Source organism: Bubalus kerabau, chromosome 4 (genome assembly GCF_029407905.1).
Source record: "Bubalus kerabau isolate K-KA32 ecotype Philippines breed swamp buffalo chromosome 4, PCC_UOA_SB_1v2, whole genome shotgun sequence".
Lineage (NCBI taxonomy): Eukaryota > Metazoa > Chordata > Mammalia > Artiodactyla > Bovidae > Bubalus > Bubalus kerabau.
Window position 1 is genome coordinate 23,160,251 of NC_073627.1, and position 16,609 is coordinate 23,176,859.

General features: G+C 40.3%; 1 protein-coding gene across 1 annotated transcript; it reads left to right on the top strand.

Moving 5' to 3' along the window:
- Window positions 1-1,038: 1,038 nt before the first annotated feature.
- On the top strand, window positions 1,039-10,115 carry KRT20 (keratin 20). Its single transcript, XM_055575923.1, has 8 exons — window positions 1,039-1,428; window positions 3,860-3,942; window positions 5,550-5,706; window positions 6,044-6,205; window positions 6,381-6,506; window positions 8,318-8,538; window positions 9,480-9,511; window positions 10,018-10,115. Exons 1-8 carry the CDS (start codon window positions 1,039-1,041, stop codon window positions 10,113-10,115), a joined length of 1,269 nt encoding a protein of 422 aa, XP_055431898.1.
- Window positions 10,116-16,609: the final 6,494 nt, after the last annotated feature.

Here is a 16,609-nt window from a genome sequence, read left to right on the forward strand (position 1 = left end):
ATGTAAATTTGTACAGCATCTGTGTAAAACAATATGGAGTTTCCTCAAAAACTTAAAAATAGAACTACTCTCTGATCCAGCAATTTCACTTCTGGGTATATATTAAAAAGAAATGAAATCACTGTCTCAGGGATATCTGCCCTCTCATGTTCACTGAAGCATTATTCACAATAGCCAAGATGTGGAAAAACCTAAGTGTCCATCAATGGATGAATGGATAATGAAGAATGTAAGAACAGGTAACATCATGGATAGACCTTGAGGGCACTGTGCTAAGTGAAATAGCCAAGAAAGACAAATGCTGCATGGTATCACTTACATGTGGAACCTTAAAGAAAAAAAAGTCAAACTCATAGAAAAGAGAGTAGAAAAGTAGTTGCCAGGGGCTGGAGAGTGGAGGGATGAGGTCAATGGAAGAGGTTGGTAAACGGATGCAAACTTTCATTTGTAAGACGAGTAAGTTCTGAAGACCTAATTTAAAACGTGGTGACTGTAGTGGATAATGCTATACTGTATAATTGAAATTTATTTTTTAAAAAGTAGAACTTAAATGCTCTCAGCAAAAAGAAGAAAAGATTATTTTTTTCATTTTTAAACATTGTTTTTTATCACTACTGTGACTTACTATTAGGTACACACATCTTTCTTTTCAGATAAATTATTCATGGAGATTGCAAATATGCTTTATGTGTACGTTAGGATGAAAGAAAATGTGCCAAGGCAGGTGCAAGGGCTAAAACAATACTCTCCAGTTTCCCTTTGTTTCCTCTGTTGAAAAAAGAAATCACTCCTGAAAAAAGCCTCTGAGAAAGGCCTCTAGTGGTAATTTCTGGAATGGTATTAAACAGATTGCTGTACAAAGGGGAAAGAAAAGAGGCAAGGCAAGGTGGATTGTGGTGTCAATTGTAAAGTGACATGTCAGCGGAGGAGGCGTTTCTCCTGTGAGTTCTATAAAAGGTCAGCTCATATGCGACCAAGAGACGGACTCTGCTCCATCCATCCTGAAGCTACAACAGCTGCTTCCTCCTACAACCCCCAATGGATTTCAGTCAGAGAAGCTCCCACCGAAGCCTGAGTTCCTCCTCCCAGGGCCCTGCGCTCAGCATGAGCAGCTCCATATATAGGAGGGGGGTCGCACCCAGCGTGTATGGAGGGGCTGGAGGCCACGGCACCCGCATCTCGACGTCTAGACACTTGGCAAACTATGGGAGCGACCCTGCTGGAGGAAACCTGTTTGCTGGCAATGAAAAGATGACCATGCAGAACCTAAATGACCGCCTAGCAAGCTACCTGGAAAGAGTGCGGTCACTGGAGCAGTCCAACTCCCACCTTGAACAGCAGATCAAGCACTGGTATGAGACCAATACACCTAGCACAGGTCGGGACCACAGTGCATATATGGGACAAATCAAAGCGCTGCGAGACCAGGTGAGGCAGGATGCTTCTGCTTTCTTCTCCACTGTCCAGCTGTATCACATGTCAAGAAGGGCATATATGTTGGGTGGTCCAAATGGGCACTGTAAAGCAAATTAGGCTTAAATGCCACATCTATAAAAATGGCATATTTTTATATCCTATATTTTATATGCCATCTACCCTTATTGCTGAAGAATCGGACTAGATAATAGGATGACTTTGTGTGTGTGTATGTGTGTGTGTGTGTGTGTGTGCATGCTTAGTCGCACAGTTATGTCCCAATCTGCAACGCCATGGACTGTAGCCTGCAAGGCTCCTCGGTCCATAGGATTCTCAAGGCAAGAATACTAGAGTGGGTTGCCCTCCAAATGAATATGCCCTCCTCCAGGGGATCTTCCCAACCCAGGGATTGAACCTGAGTGTCCTGCATTACAGGCAGAATCTTTACTGTCTGAGCCACCAGGGAAGCTCCACAAGTGTCAGAATACTGGATCATAAATTTCAATGATGAAATGATTCAAGGTGGTAATGGGGATGGGGCATAGGTCTTAATGATATCTGGGTTTTTTTAATACTTTTAAAATGTTTAATAATCTGATCATCATTCATTCACCAAGAAGTTCAGAAACCATTTCAACAGTCATAAAATGTTTTATTGCCCCAATTCAAATTTATTGCAATCATACCTGCTCCCACGTCATACCAGAAAGGTGGAGTGCTCCATTTTATCAATAGCATGGAATAAAAGAAGACTTTGCTCCTAACTGAAGATGTCAAATGTGACACAGAACACTTACTCTGTTTTAAAATTCTTATCTAATCAAGAAAATTGTTCCTTTCATTTTCATTTCTATCTTAACATTCCTCTTTCTTTAGAGCAAAGGCCACTTACTTGCCAGCAAGTCTCTCTTTTCTTGCATTATATTAAACATCAGTGCAATTTGATTCTAATTCTACAGGAAGTTACTTTGGGATTTCTGGAATTGTGGGGATGTGAAGGCAAAGGTGTTTAAATTGCCCCTCTGCCAACAGCTCATTTTTCTCAGGCTTTCACTAAAATATTCAAAATCAGCCAACCATTCTCCCCTAGCCATCGCATGATTCATGTTTATGAAGCTATTTCAGGCCATCCTGAACACATAGGCACAGCCAAATGTTCCATTTACCTGAGCAGGCCCAGTATATGAAAGAAGACCACTCTCTCTAGGACTAGATCTACACTAGATCTACTGAAAGAGACATGCCTTTGTAGCATCTTTTACAAGCAGACTTCTGATCTATATGCATCTTAGAGGATTCATCCATTAGGTAACCACTTCTTAAGATCAGTGATGCCCCAGTGCCTACACAAGTTAACACCACATAGCAAGTGTGCATTCGTTCAGTGAGTATTTAATAGACACTAAGTGCTGGCACTCGGAGAAGGCGATGGCAACCCACTCCAGTACTCTTGCCTGGAAAATCCCATGGACGGAGGAGCCTGGTAGGCTGCAGTCCATGGGGTCGCTAAGAGTCAGACACGACTGAGCGACTTCACTTTCACTTTTTACTTTCATGCATTGGAGAAGGCAATGGCAACCCACTCCAGTGTTCTTGCCTGGAGAATCCCAGGGACGGGGAAGCCTGGTGGGCTGCCATCTATGGGGTCGCACAGAGTCGGACATGACTGAAGCGACTTAGCAGCAGCAGCAGCAGGCACTGGGGAATATGATGGTGAACATAATGTGATTTGTGTGCTGTGCTTAGTCGCTCAATCATGTCCAACTCTTTGAGACCCCATGGACTGTAGCCCACCAGGCTCCTCTGTCCATGTTGATTCTCCAGCCAAGAACACTGAAGTCAGTTGCCATGCCCTCCTCCAGGGGATCTTCCCAACCCAGGGATCAAACCCAGGTCTCTCACATTGCAGGCAGATTCTTTACTATCTGAGCCACCAGGAAAGCCCTAATGTGATTTAGAGGGAAACAAAGATGGACAAAGGCAACATTGTCCCACATGGAAGGATAAAGGGAGGGCTATGTAGGGCTGTGAAAGCACAGGCAGTTCATCCAGCTCTGTTTTGAGGAAACCAGTGAAGGCTTCCTTGAAGCAATGATGTTGAGGCTGAGAGGAGGGAGGAGCTCACCAAGTGAAAGGGGCTAAGAGGAAGGTTCTAAGCAGAAACAAAGACAAGGCTCTCAGTAAGGTCTGATGGCTCAAGTTGAACTAAGCTCTTCATTTGTAGAGTCATAAGGAAACTGACCAAACCCTCAGGACTCAAGTTGCATTTTATGAATCTGTTGTGTTAAAGCTCCAACCCAATATTTCTCCTTTCTATTTTCATGTGGCAATCCTTGGGATGAACATCGTCTTCAGTTCAAGAGAGGCCCTATCTGAGGATCAACTCAATCATTTTAGACTTCTGCCCAGTTGAAAATGTCACTCTTTCTGGTGTATTTTCCAGATTAAAGATGCTCAACTGCAGAATGCTCGATGTGTCCTGCAAATCGATAATGCTAAACTGGCTATGGAGGACTTCAGGCTGAAGTAGGTTCTCTGATACCATACTGACACTTCCTGAAAAGGAGGGCCTTTCAGTGGTCCTTCATGACACTTGACTCCCCACAGCATTGTTGGCAAAGGAGCTCCCACTGAATAGTATCAGAACCTTGGAGTTAAAAGGGTGTTAGAAGCTTTCTGATCTAGCATGAGGACTGGACTTCTCCTCCTGTAGTCCTAAGATACGGTCACCCAGAGTGTAAATGAACACCTCTAGTAATTACTACTGTTCTCCTTAGTCAGTTCTGATTGCTAGAACATTCTTTTTTAGTTCTACCTTTTCACCTACTGAAACTAATTCTGCTCTTTGGAGTAATAGAAAGGCAGTTTACAACTTCCCTTCTGCCTGTACCCTTTTGTTATCTAGCGAGTCATTTATTTACGCTTAGTGATTCTCTGAGTCATCCATGTTCCTTCAAGTAAATGACCGAAGTTCCAGGGGTGGCTCTTAATCCTTCCAGTTTGACAGTGTTTTACAGTAAGGTCTGACCAACCAAAGAACCAGGTGGATTAAAGCAGTTCAATTTGTGTTCACTCTCTTGTAGTCACATCACATTACATGCGATCAGAGCTGTTCCTCTTAACTGCTTCCACACTAGGGCTTCCTCATCCTGAATTTGTACAACACATTGGCACTGAAGAGTCTTTGGTGGTTTAAAAGCACAGCATTATAATGCTATAAGGGATCAAAAAGAAAGAAATGAGAAAGCAGATCTGGAAATTAAAGCAGTAAAAGTTCATTAATTCCACTCAGCATCTGGGAGTCTCATTGCATTATCACCTCTTAAAGTTTACTATTTTAATAAAAATGGGAATATATAAGATCATAGAAGAGAATGCATGAATTTTTAAGATAATTCACTTTAGATGCATCTTTTTACAAAGTCATAAAAATAAACTGGTCATGTGCATTCATTAAGTAAATCTAACTAACCATTTTTTAGTTAACTTTTTATTTTATATTGGAGTGTAGCCAATTAACAATGTTATGATGGTTTCAGGTGGACAGCAAAGGGATTCAGCCATGCATATACATATAACCATTCTCCCCCAAACTCCCCTCCCATCCAGGCTACCACATAACATTCAGCAGAGTTCTCTGTGCTAACCAACAAGTAGGAATTTGTTGGGTATCCATTTTAAATACAGCAATGTACATGTCAATTCCAAACTCCCTAACTATTCCTTCCCCCTATCTTCACCCCTGGCAACCATAAATTCATTCTCTAAGTCTGTGACTCTGTTTCTACTAACCATTATTTAATATCGATAATGTGAATCTTTTGCTAGCACAGTAATTAGAGCAATTTTTTAACTTTTAAAACAATATATTCCAGAATTCAGGAAATTTTAAAAATAATTTCAGAGTGGTTATTTTACCAGTTGCTCCAAATCACAGAGATGACACTATAAAGCAAGTGATCTGAGCCCAAGGTTCTCCAGAACATTTTAAAATGTATAGAGACACAATGATGTATTGAAACTGATCTCTTCTTATACCACATAAAGATTGATCTTATTATCATTTTAAGCTCATCTCTTCTATAATGGCTTAAGAAGAACTCAATTATCTCTCCATACTACTTAATTCACAGGTATGAAGCTGAGCGGGGGATTTGCCAAACAGTAGTGGCTGATCTTCATGGCCTGAAAAGGGTCTTTGATGAGTTAACTCTAACGAAGGCAGACTTGGAGATTCAAATTGAAGAGCTGACTAAAGACCTGCATCTCCTCCAAAAAGAACATGAGGAGGTGAGAAAATATTCAGAAGCAGTGTTGGAAATGACAGAATGGCTCTAATAATAATGAGGAGGAGGAGGAAAAAGAGGAAGATTTGGTGATTGTGGTGGTGGTGAAAAAGATGACAACGAGATTGACATGAGCCTTAACATCTTTTCAATATGGCTGCTGCCAGGTTTGAATGACTTGGAGCAGTCTCTGGACCATAATAAGCCTTAGCTAAGTTGTTCTATTTCTCTATTACTCATCCCCAAGGAAAGAAGCCTTAAGATTTACTATGTCTTTTCTGCATAGCCTCATCTGAGAATGTACTTCAGACCATAATCAATTGGAATTTTCACCCCTGTAGGAAGTGAGGAGCCTACGCGCTCATCTGGGCAATAATGTAAATGTAGAGGTGGATGCTGCTCCAAGCCTGAACCTTGGTGCCATCATGAATGAAATGAGGCAGAAATATGATGCCATGGCCCAGGAGAACCTTCAGAAAGCCAAAGAACAGTTTGAGATACAGGTAATAGCATAATTCTAATGGGTAAGCAAACGTGAGGAAGCTGTCTTCCAAAAACAGATAACTCATTTCCTTCCTTCCTTCCCCTCTCCCTCCACCCCTCCCTCCATTCTTTCCTCCCTTTATTCCTTAATTTCTTTCTTTCATTCCTTTTTTTTTTTTCATTTTGGAACTTTAGATTAATGATCTGCAACAGCAAGTCACAGTGAGCACTGAAGAGTTAAAAGGAACCAAGGATCAAATAAAAGAGCAGAGACACACCTACCAGGTCCTGGAACTAGAGCTCCAGTCCCTTCTCAACATGGTAAAGCACATCTAACTTTCAACTCTCACGGGGTGTGTGTTTACTAAGCACCTGTGTCAGGAACTCTGGAAATACAAATACCTATAAGAAATAATCCCTCCCATTGCAGAGCAGTCAGGGAAACACATCAAACAACTGATGATAATGAAAAGACAGAAAGAAGTCAAAGTAAAGGACAAGACACTACAAGAATGCAGAGGCCAAAGAGAGTTGAAGGATGTCACAGGAAAAGTGGCATTTAAAGTAGACTGGAAAGAGTAAGGTGCAATTTTTAATTGGAGAAGAGGGGTCAAGACATTCCAGGCTAGGATATCAGTCAGCTCATGATGAATTATGTTGCGGTAACAACCTTCAAATCACAATGGCTTACAATGACTGTTACTCAATCCAAGCTCACTCTACTCACCACACAAGTCAATAAATCAGAGTCCAGGTGTTGAGACAAGGAATAAAGACTTTATTTGGAAAGCTGGCAGACTGAGAAGATGGCAGACTAATGTCTCAAAATAACCATCTCATCCGGGGTCTGGATGCCAGTTTCTTTCATAGAACAGAGATGGGGAGGAGGTGAGGAAACAAAGTAAAAAGGTCATAAGTCTTACAAATATCTCCTGGAATGTTTAGCCTAGGGAAGGCTGTTAATTTCTTCTTTCTTGTAGTCATTTACATATGGGTGGACAGGGCTTCCCTTGTAGTTAAGTCAGTAAAGAAGTGAAAGTAAAGTTGCTAAGTCATGTTCAACTCTTTGCAACCCCATAGACTGTAGCCTGCTAGGCTCCTCTGTCCATGGGATTCTCCAGGCAAGAACACTGGAGAGGGTTACCATTTCCTTCTCCAGGGGATCTTCCTAACCCAGGGATCAAACTCAGGTCTCCCACATTTCAGGCAGACTCTTTACCATCTGAGCCACCAGGGAAATCAGTAAAGAATCTTCCAGTAATGCAGGAGACCCGGGTTTAATCCCTGGGTTGGGAAGATCCTCTGGAGAAGGAAATGGCAACCCACTCCAGTATTCTTGCCTGGAGAATCCCATGGACAGAGGAGCCTGGCAGGCTAGAGTCCATGGAGTTGCAAGAGTCGGACACTACTTAGTGTCTAAACCACCACAGGTGGACAGGATAAGGATGTTTCCTTAAGCAAAGGCACTTTGGTTTAACATTCAGGCAGAGAGGCATGGTTCCCTGAGGCAGGCCATTATATATAAGACAGTGAACAGAAGCAACAGGAAGCAAAGGTTAAAGTAAAAGAAACAGATCCAACATGTGGTCAGATTTTGTTCTTCCCTGTAACAACACTACATCCATCATGGGCTGGCTTCAGCTCTGCTCCATGACTTTTCCACCCCAGGGTAAGTGGACATGCCAGTGTTGTGCCAGAAGGAAAGGGGCAATAGCTAGACCATGTGATAGCTCTTAAAGCTGTCTCTGCATAAATGCATTGGTCAGTTTCACTTGCATTTCATTAGCCAAAGAAACTCATATAACCAAGCCTACCATCAACAGGTTTAGCAAGTCCAATCCTCCTAATGGAAAGGCACTACAAATCACAGTGAGGAGAAGCAAATACAGAGAACAAAAATACATAAACCACAGACTGCAAACTCAAATAAACAAACAAAAACCTGAAGAGCCAGTTATCCCTGTTGATTGGCTGAGGCTGCCTAGTTGGAAAAAGTGAGAGATAAAGCTAGAAATATGCATGATTCCCACAATGACTAGATAAAAGAATTCTTCTCAAGAGAAATTAACATCGAGGCACCTCTTAAATCAGGTCCTCAAATAAGAAACATCCACTTTTTCTTGTGCTCGTAGAAAGAAGCTTTGGAGCGTACACTAGAGGAGACCAATGCTCGTTATAGTAGCCACTTGGCCAAAATCCAGGCACAGCTAAACTTCCTTGAGGGCCAACTGGTGCAGGTTCGGACCGACACAGAACGCCAGATCCATGAATATAATATCCTCCTTGACATAAAGATCCGGCTTGAGCAGGAAATTGCTACCTACCGTCGTCTTCTGGAAGGAGAAGATGTCAAGTAAGGCTCTTAGAATCAAAGGATAGACATCTATGTCTATCTGCTATTCTATTTTAATGTCCATACCTTAAACTCTGTAACTCTTTCCCCAGCACCAATGTAATCCCTAGCTGAAAAACAACTACACACCCCCCCACCAACACCACCAACAGAACAAAACTTTACCAACTAGTATACTAGTATGCACACCCCCCAAAAAATACTGATCCTTTGTACTTGAGGTCATGCTGTAGGGCTGAGATAGAAGACGGTTAAACATATCTGATACAGATATGCTGGTGTTAATTTTTATGATTAATACATAATTGAAAGCACTATAATTTTTTATTAAACTTTTTATTTTTTATTGGAGTATAACCAATTAACAATGTTGTCATCGCTTCAGGTGAACAGTGAAGGGACTCAGCCATATATATCCATGTATCCATTCTCCCCCAAACTGCCCTCCCATCCAGGCTGAGCAGAGTTCCATGTGAAAGCACTATAACTTTTTAGAGTTCTCATTGCAAGATCATGAACTGAAAAACAGGCCACAGAGGTCCGTGGGAACCAGTCTGAGAATCATCAGTGCGGTAGCAGCAACTGTCTTCAAATACCACCCCCACAAAAGGCAACAAGAGAACACAAGATGTAAACCGCCTTCATAATTTTGTTATTTTAATTACAGAAACTTCTAGTAATTAAAGATCCCTAGTGTATGTTAAACCAGTCATTTCTGAAGCTATGGATTTTTCAAGTTAAAAAGTAAGACACTCCAGCTTGAAGGAGCAAGCACTGCAAAGAGAGGTGGGGGAGACAAACAGTAGTAAAACACACATCACTCAGACTTTATTTTTAAGCAGAACAGGCAGGAGAGCATTTCATTTGCAAAATGGCAATAACACATTTTTCTGTTTTTCTTTTTTTTTTTCTTTTCTTAAAAAAACGAAAAACAAAACTAGAGAATATCAGTTGAGCACTCTGGATGAGAAAGGTAAGTATTCTAAATTCTTACACACTTCCTATAAGACTGAATTCTCACTCAGTAGTTTACCACTTACCTGCCACTGGTAAAAAGTAAAGGAAAGTCAGCTCTTAAATAAACAGATATCATCTTAGGGATTCTGAAAATGGGGCACATCATATAAAGAAACCCTCCATGTGGGAAATTTCTCACACTCCCATTGACGGGGTGATTTTCTTGGCCCAGGCTATTATTACTGTCCTGAGACATCCTAAGATCCTATAAGAGAAAAACAAGATGAAAATGTGCATTTTACTTAATTCAATATGACATATTTCTTTTGTGGGGAGTGGGGAGAGTAGAAAATTTTTCGCATTTATTTAGAAAATGGACTTAAGATCATTTCAGAAAGAGAATGGGTTCAACGCCTTTCTAAAAGAAGGAAATACATACAAAATAATAATTTAAAGCTGAGTATTCTAAAATAGTAGCATCTTGGGTCTGAATTAACATTTTATATTTAAATCTCAATTCAGATATAAAGAAAACCAGGAAGATTAAGACAGTCGTGCAAGAAGTAGTGGATGGCAAGGTTGTGTCATCTGAAGTCAAAGAAGTGGAAGAAAATGTATGAAGGGCTGGCAGAAAGTGATGCTGCTGAGGTTTTGAAAGACATGTAGCTATAACTTTCACTCCCTTCAAGAAAGTGGCATCAGAAAGCACTATTAATGTTTCTTGGTGATTAGAGGGGGGAGAGGGGAGTCCATTTACCAGTCTCTGTAATTGAATATATATGTTTTACTCAGAGAAGCTGCAAATTGCCTGCAAAAATGAAATCCAATGATCACTGGGATATTTAAAATATCATTACTGCCACCTTTAACACAAAATGCATTAATCACAAGCTATAGACCACCTAATATCATTACTAAACCTTACAAAACAGAGGAGGCTATGCAAACTACAAATGAACCTCTCTAACACCTTCCATTTCTGAACTGCAAAAATCTCCTTTCAGGGCTTCCTGGATTCTTGAGTCAATTTCTTGATTAATTTCACTGAATTTTTAATATCAGTATAATTCTGCTAGCTTTAAATTATATTTGCTTCCCCCCTTATTGTCTTGGCTGTCTTTAAAACTCAACTCGGCTCTGAATAATTTGAGAGTCAAATTCCAATCATAAACGCTGAGCAGAATAAGAATGAAGTACATTATGCTTGAAATGGGAATAGACTAAAAACAAAATTAGCAAAACCTTTCTCAAGGCAGAATGCTTCTCCTTATGATATAATAAACCGCATAAATCATCATCGGGTGCTCTCTTTCTTTACATAGTAATTGTATGTTATTAAATGTTTCTCACTATTTTTTAATAATAGTTTTAATGAAGTATAATTCACACCATAAAATTACTTCTTTTAAAGTATGCAATTCAGCTGTCTCTAGTATGTTCACAGAGTTGTGCCGCTATCACCGCTATCTTATCTTAGAGCATTTTCATCACTCCAAAAAGAAGCTCCTTTGGCAGTCACTCCAATCCTCTTCCCCTCAACCTCTGAAAACCAACTAATCCACTTCCTCCCTCTATGGATTTGCCTAATCCGGACATTTCATATGAGCGGAATCATACAATGTGTTCTTTTGTATACAAATGTTCATAGCAGCATTATTTATAACAGCCCCAAAATGGAAACAACTCAAATGCCTCCCATCAACTGATGAACAGATACACAAAATGTGGTATATCTCAGCAATAGAATAGCGCTTGCATGCTCAGTCACGTCAGTCATGTCTGACTCTTTGTGACCCTATGGATTGTAGCCCACCAGGCTCCTCTGTCTACGGGATTCTCCAGGCAAAAATACTGAAGTGGGTTGCCATGCCTTCCTTCAGAGTATCTTCCCGATCCAGGGATCAAATCCTCTGACTCCTGTGTCTCTTGCATTGGCAGGAGGGTACTTTACCGCTGAGCCTCTGAGGAAGCCCCACAATAGAACAGTATTCTGCAATAAAAAGGAATGAAGCACTGACACATCTACAACAGGGACGAACCTTAAAAACATGGTACTAAGTGAAAGACACCAGATACGGAAGGTCACATATTGTATTCTAGTGAGACTTCTAAATTCTAAATCTCACTGAATTTGCATTTTTGTAATAACTGCCTTGCAAATGTTTCCAGGAAAAAATTAATTTGCCCTCTATCATTGTATTCTAGTAAATGGATAGCTCAAATTTAAATTGTAATATTCACGTTTATAAATAAATAGGATTTTGAGTGATTATTATATTGAAAATAATAATGTGATTCACTTAAGATAGTAACACCTACCATTTACTGAGCACTTCCTATGAGCTAAACAGTGTGCAAGCATTTTATACGCCTTTCCCATTTAATCTTTACAATGAAAGTCTTCTGCCTGTGAGGCAGAGGGAATTGGATTGAATCATATGAACTTGCCAATATATGATCATCTTTGACCTTCAGAAATAGCAATTTTACCTGGTTTGACCTACCATATTATTCCCATTTTACACGTAAGGACAAATGAGAACTATATGCTGCTGCTGCTAAGTCGCTTCAGTCGTGTCCGACTCTGTGCGACCCCATAGACGGCAGCCCACCAGGCTTCCCCGTCCCTGGGATTCTCCAGGCAAGAACACTGGAGTGGATTCCCATTTCCTTCTGCAATGTGTGAAAGTGAAAAGTGAAAGTGAAGTCGCTCAGTCGTGTCCAACTCTTTGAGACCCCATGGACTGCAGCCTACCAGGCTCCTCTGTCCACAGGATTTTCCAGGCAAGAGTACTGGAGTGGGGTGCCATTGCCTTCTCTGGAGAATTATATATGAAGACACAAAATAAGTACTTTCCCAAAGTCACAGTTACCAAGTAACAGAGCAAGTTTGAACTCAGAGCTGTTTGTCTAAATTAATCATATCTTTTTCAGCAACTAATTACATTGTCAAACACTTACTGAGTCACACTTGAAATGAATGCCTATCCTTAGTTGTTTTGTCATTTACTAATTGTCATTTTTCACTAGCCAGGCACTTACAATATCCAATTATCACAAATGTCCAGCTTATATCACACACAAGATTTGATTCAGCACAGCCTTTGTCAGAAAAGATATTATTCTCGTCCCTTCTCAATCTATTACTTTTCAAAGTAGTAAAGAGGTTTCTTTCTCATTTCTTAATTTCCTTCCAAGTCACTTCAGCTAGTAAATTGCTTTTAAAGATGCTAAGAATATTTAGAAGTGAATTCTTTTTCACATCCTGAGACACGTTCCGGAAGAGTCTGAAGCTCTAACATACAAATATCTGACATTGGGAGTCTAACTAATAAAAAACTTACAGGAGATGCTTTTGAAATTCACTACACATGGCCATTGTCATATGACAATAATGATGCTTTGTTAAAAAAGAGGTGGGACTATTATTTTTGACTCAATCCTGTCATAAAAAATGAAGATCAATCCTTGCCTTTTGGTCTAACTCTAGTTTCTTCCAAGTAATCTTTCAAAGAAAGTAGATGAGACCATACATACTCGTGGAAACAGATGGTTCTATCTCCAGTTCTGCCAGTAGCAACTGTGTGAAAGTTAAGCATTAACCTCTGTATCTATCTATATACTTCTTACAGAAGCTAAGAACCAGAACAGGACAATCCAATTTCTGACAGACATACAGATCCAGAGTAGGTTCGTAGTCAGTAAACACAGGTTTCTTTATCATACATTAGAATCACCATCAATGTGTTTTGTGACTTAATATGAGATTATCAGTGCAGACATGGAGCTACCCAATGCAGAGAGAATCCCTAGAGGTGAAGTTAGGGTGGAGAGAACATTTTTTTTCCTGGGCTTTGGGAATTATTTCCACACAGAGTCGTTACAACATATAAAAAGAAAAAAAATGAAATGATATGAAATCAAAACTTTACCTGAGGATACCCTCTGCTCTCACTCTCACTTGGGAGTGATCTCAGGTACCTGATTGCTGCTGCTACTGCTGCTGCTGCTGCTAAGTCACTTGAGTCGTGTCTGACTCTGTGCGACCCCATAGACGGCAGCCCACCAGTCTTCCCCGTCCCTGGGATTCTCCAGGCAAGAACAGTGGAGTGGGTTGCCATTTCCTTCTCCAATGCATGAAAGTGAAAAGTGAAAGTGAAGTCACTCAGTCGTGTCCGACTCTAGGTACCTGATTACACCCTCAAATAACAATTCCAACTTAAGGCATTGGGCTTCCCTGGTATCTCAGCTGGTAAAGAATCCTCCTGCAATGCAGGAGACCCCAGATCGATTCCTGGATTGGGAAGATCCCCTGAAGAAGGGATAGGCTTCCCACTCCAGTATTCTTGGGTTCCCCTCATGGCTCAGACAGTAAAGAATCCGCCTGCCATGTGGGAGACCTGGGTTCTATCCCTGGGTTGAGAAGATCCTCTGGAGAAGGGAACTGCTACCCACTCCAGTATTCTGGCCAAGAGAATTCCATGGACAGTATAGTCCATGGGGTCACAAAGTGTTGGACATGACTAAGAAACTTTCACTTTCAGTGATCTCTATTTTTTTAATCTCCCTTTTCTCTCCTAGACTCACTTCCAACTTCGCCTTACCAGGGTATTATTTTATCTTCCTGCTTCTCTTTCTTACCACGTACAATCCTCCCCTGCTTCTGAGAACCACTGAGCTCTGAAGTCCAGAAACCAACCTCAATCATGACCACTAGGATTCTTGTTCATCCTCATCTCAAAAGCAAAGCATTCTATATCAGTAATTCAATATTCTTTCACTCACTGATAGGATAAAATGTTATTCAAAGCAAAAAGAAAAGCTGTTACGGACCAAAAAAAGAAAAGCTGATCAGTGAATTGCACAAAGTGAAAGGTCTGTCTTTAAGAGAAAGAACTCAGGAGGAGATTCTGCAGTCAGAGACCAGGAAACTCACCAATCTGACATAAGATGAGCACACGTTCTACTTAATAAAGTCTAAAGATTTACAAATGCCGTGTCAATAATAGTTCTTATTTTGAATATTCCCTAAACTCTACCAAAAAATGGAGATATAATTCTTTTGAACAGTTCACCCTGGTTGTAGTCATTTTCCCCTGTGCCTCATTTTGCCAACAACCCCATTTTATACATTTCCACCTTCCTAAATTTTTACAGCTGTCAGAAAAGTTACTTGCACTTCTAAAAATTCTAAAATATGAAATTCCCTGATGGGAATTGAGGTAGTGGTTGAGACTCTGCCTTGCCAATGCAGGGGATGTGGGTTTGATCTCTGGTCAAGAAACCCTGACCCCACATGCTATGCTGTGTAGCCAAAGAAAAAAAAAATCTCTAAAATAGAGGCCTAATTATTTAACTTAGCCCTCCCTCTCCCTATTAAAAAAAAAATCCACTGAAGAAGAAATATTTCTCTTTTCCACTTCTGAAGTTGCTCCCCATTCACAATTGGATTAAGAATAAATCTTGGTCAAAGCAAACCAGTAAATTAGAGCAAAGTCTTTTTCAAGTGAAATAAATTTTAAATGACAGATTCAAATATATTAAGGATTAAGTTCTTTCAAGTGCAATAACTCTAAGTATGCAAGAATGAAGTTTAGCAAACACTGGGCTAAGAGTCAGGATACAAAATGAATTAGCTATAGTCCTCGCCTGAAAAGCTTTCAGTCTAGGATAATATATAATATGTATAAAAACACAAAGGTATATGTGCAAACAGTGTTATACATTGAACCAAATTATTTAAATTTTACATGTAGGCATGAGATTTAGAAAGTATACATTTCAGCACAAAATTGTTTCCAAGTTCAAAAATTCAAGTTAATCATATTTCCATATTATCTGATATCACAAAGTTATAGCTCAGAATTTGGCACATTCCTTCTGACTCTGTAAGCAAGTAATATTTGCTTTCATTTCCAGGGCCAAAAAATGGAATCACTCTGTCTTGGGGAGCTGTCACTTAACTAGTACTTCATAAGATCTCTGGAGATGTGGTTACATTTCAAAATGTGTAAGTAAAAACACATTTGCCTAGAGGTTTGCAGGATTTCATGTGTGATGCCATTTCTTGCAAACCTTAAAGAGTAAATTGCTGGGTCTCATGCTAAACACTGAGAAATGAAGTTCAATTTTGAAAAGGGAAAGCACTGAAACTCCTGGTTGGTGGGCAGGGCAGAAACCTAGCTTCACAATTTGGGGGTCAGAGTGACCCTCTGTCCTTTTTGTTCTGTTAGAGGCAGGGTTGTGTTGTCTATCTGCAGCCCCAGATCCTGTCTTGGTCATCTCCTGGCTATGTGGCCTTAAATAAGCCACTTAACATCCTCACCCTCAGACTACTCATCTATAAAATGGGGTAAAATTTGCCATCTTAAGAGGTTGCCATGAAAGGTTAAAAATAATGTCTGTAGTTCACCTGCCCACTGTCTAGAACATCATAAGTATACAATAACTATTAATGATTCAAAAAAGACAAGCTCAGACAAAGTGCTGGTAACATAGATGAATGGAATTCTTGGTAAAAATCTCCATATGAAACTGGGACCCCTGACATTTCAACTTAACAAGTTTCCATTCTCTCAAGAAATGAAACAAATGGCTGTATGATGGCCCCTCTCTTCAAGCTGAGTCTGCTTTAGACTGCTGCTTCCTTTCTATATCTATTGTGAAGAAGAACATGCAATTTCTGCAAATTTCTTGCTTAAAAAAATCCTTTATTTAGGCGTCCCACTAGCTTGCTCTTTGTGATGTGTCTAGGTTGGGAGAAAATATGTCCTTTGGCATATGTGTCTCCTATAAAAAGGTAAAAGGAAGTTGTAGTAGGATTTCACTTTGAGTTCATCAATCCCTGTCCCTAGGAAAATATAAAGAGGGTCACAAGGTCCTTCCATTTGTGAGAATTGACATTGGGCATTCCCTCTAGAGGTCTGACATGGACTTCAAGTGGAACCCCTCTGATTTGCCCCCAAATCAACTAGTGGGCACAGGTAGATCCAGCTGTTCACAGGAGTGCTCACAGAACTGAAGAACCTTACCTTCAGAGAGGTTGGAGTCAGAGCCAGATAATATTCAGACAATATCTGGATATTTGGGGGTCCAGGGGTTGACTGTATGAGCA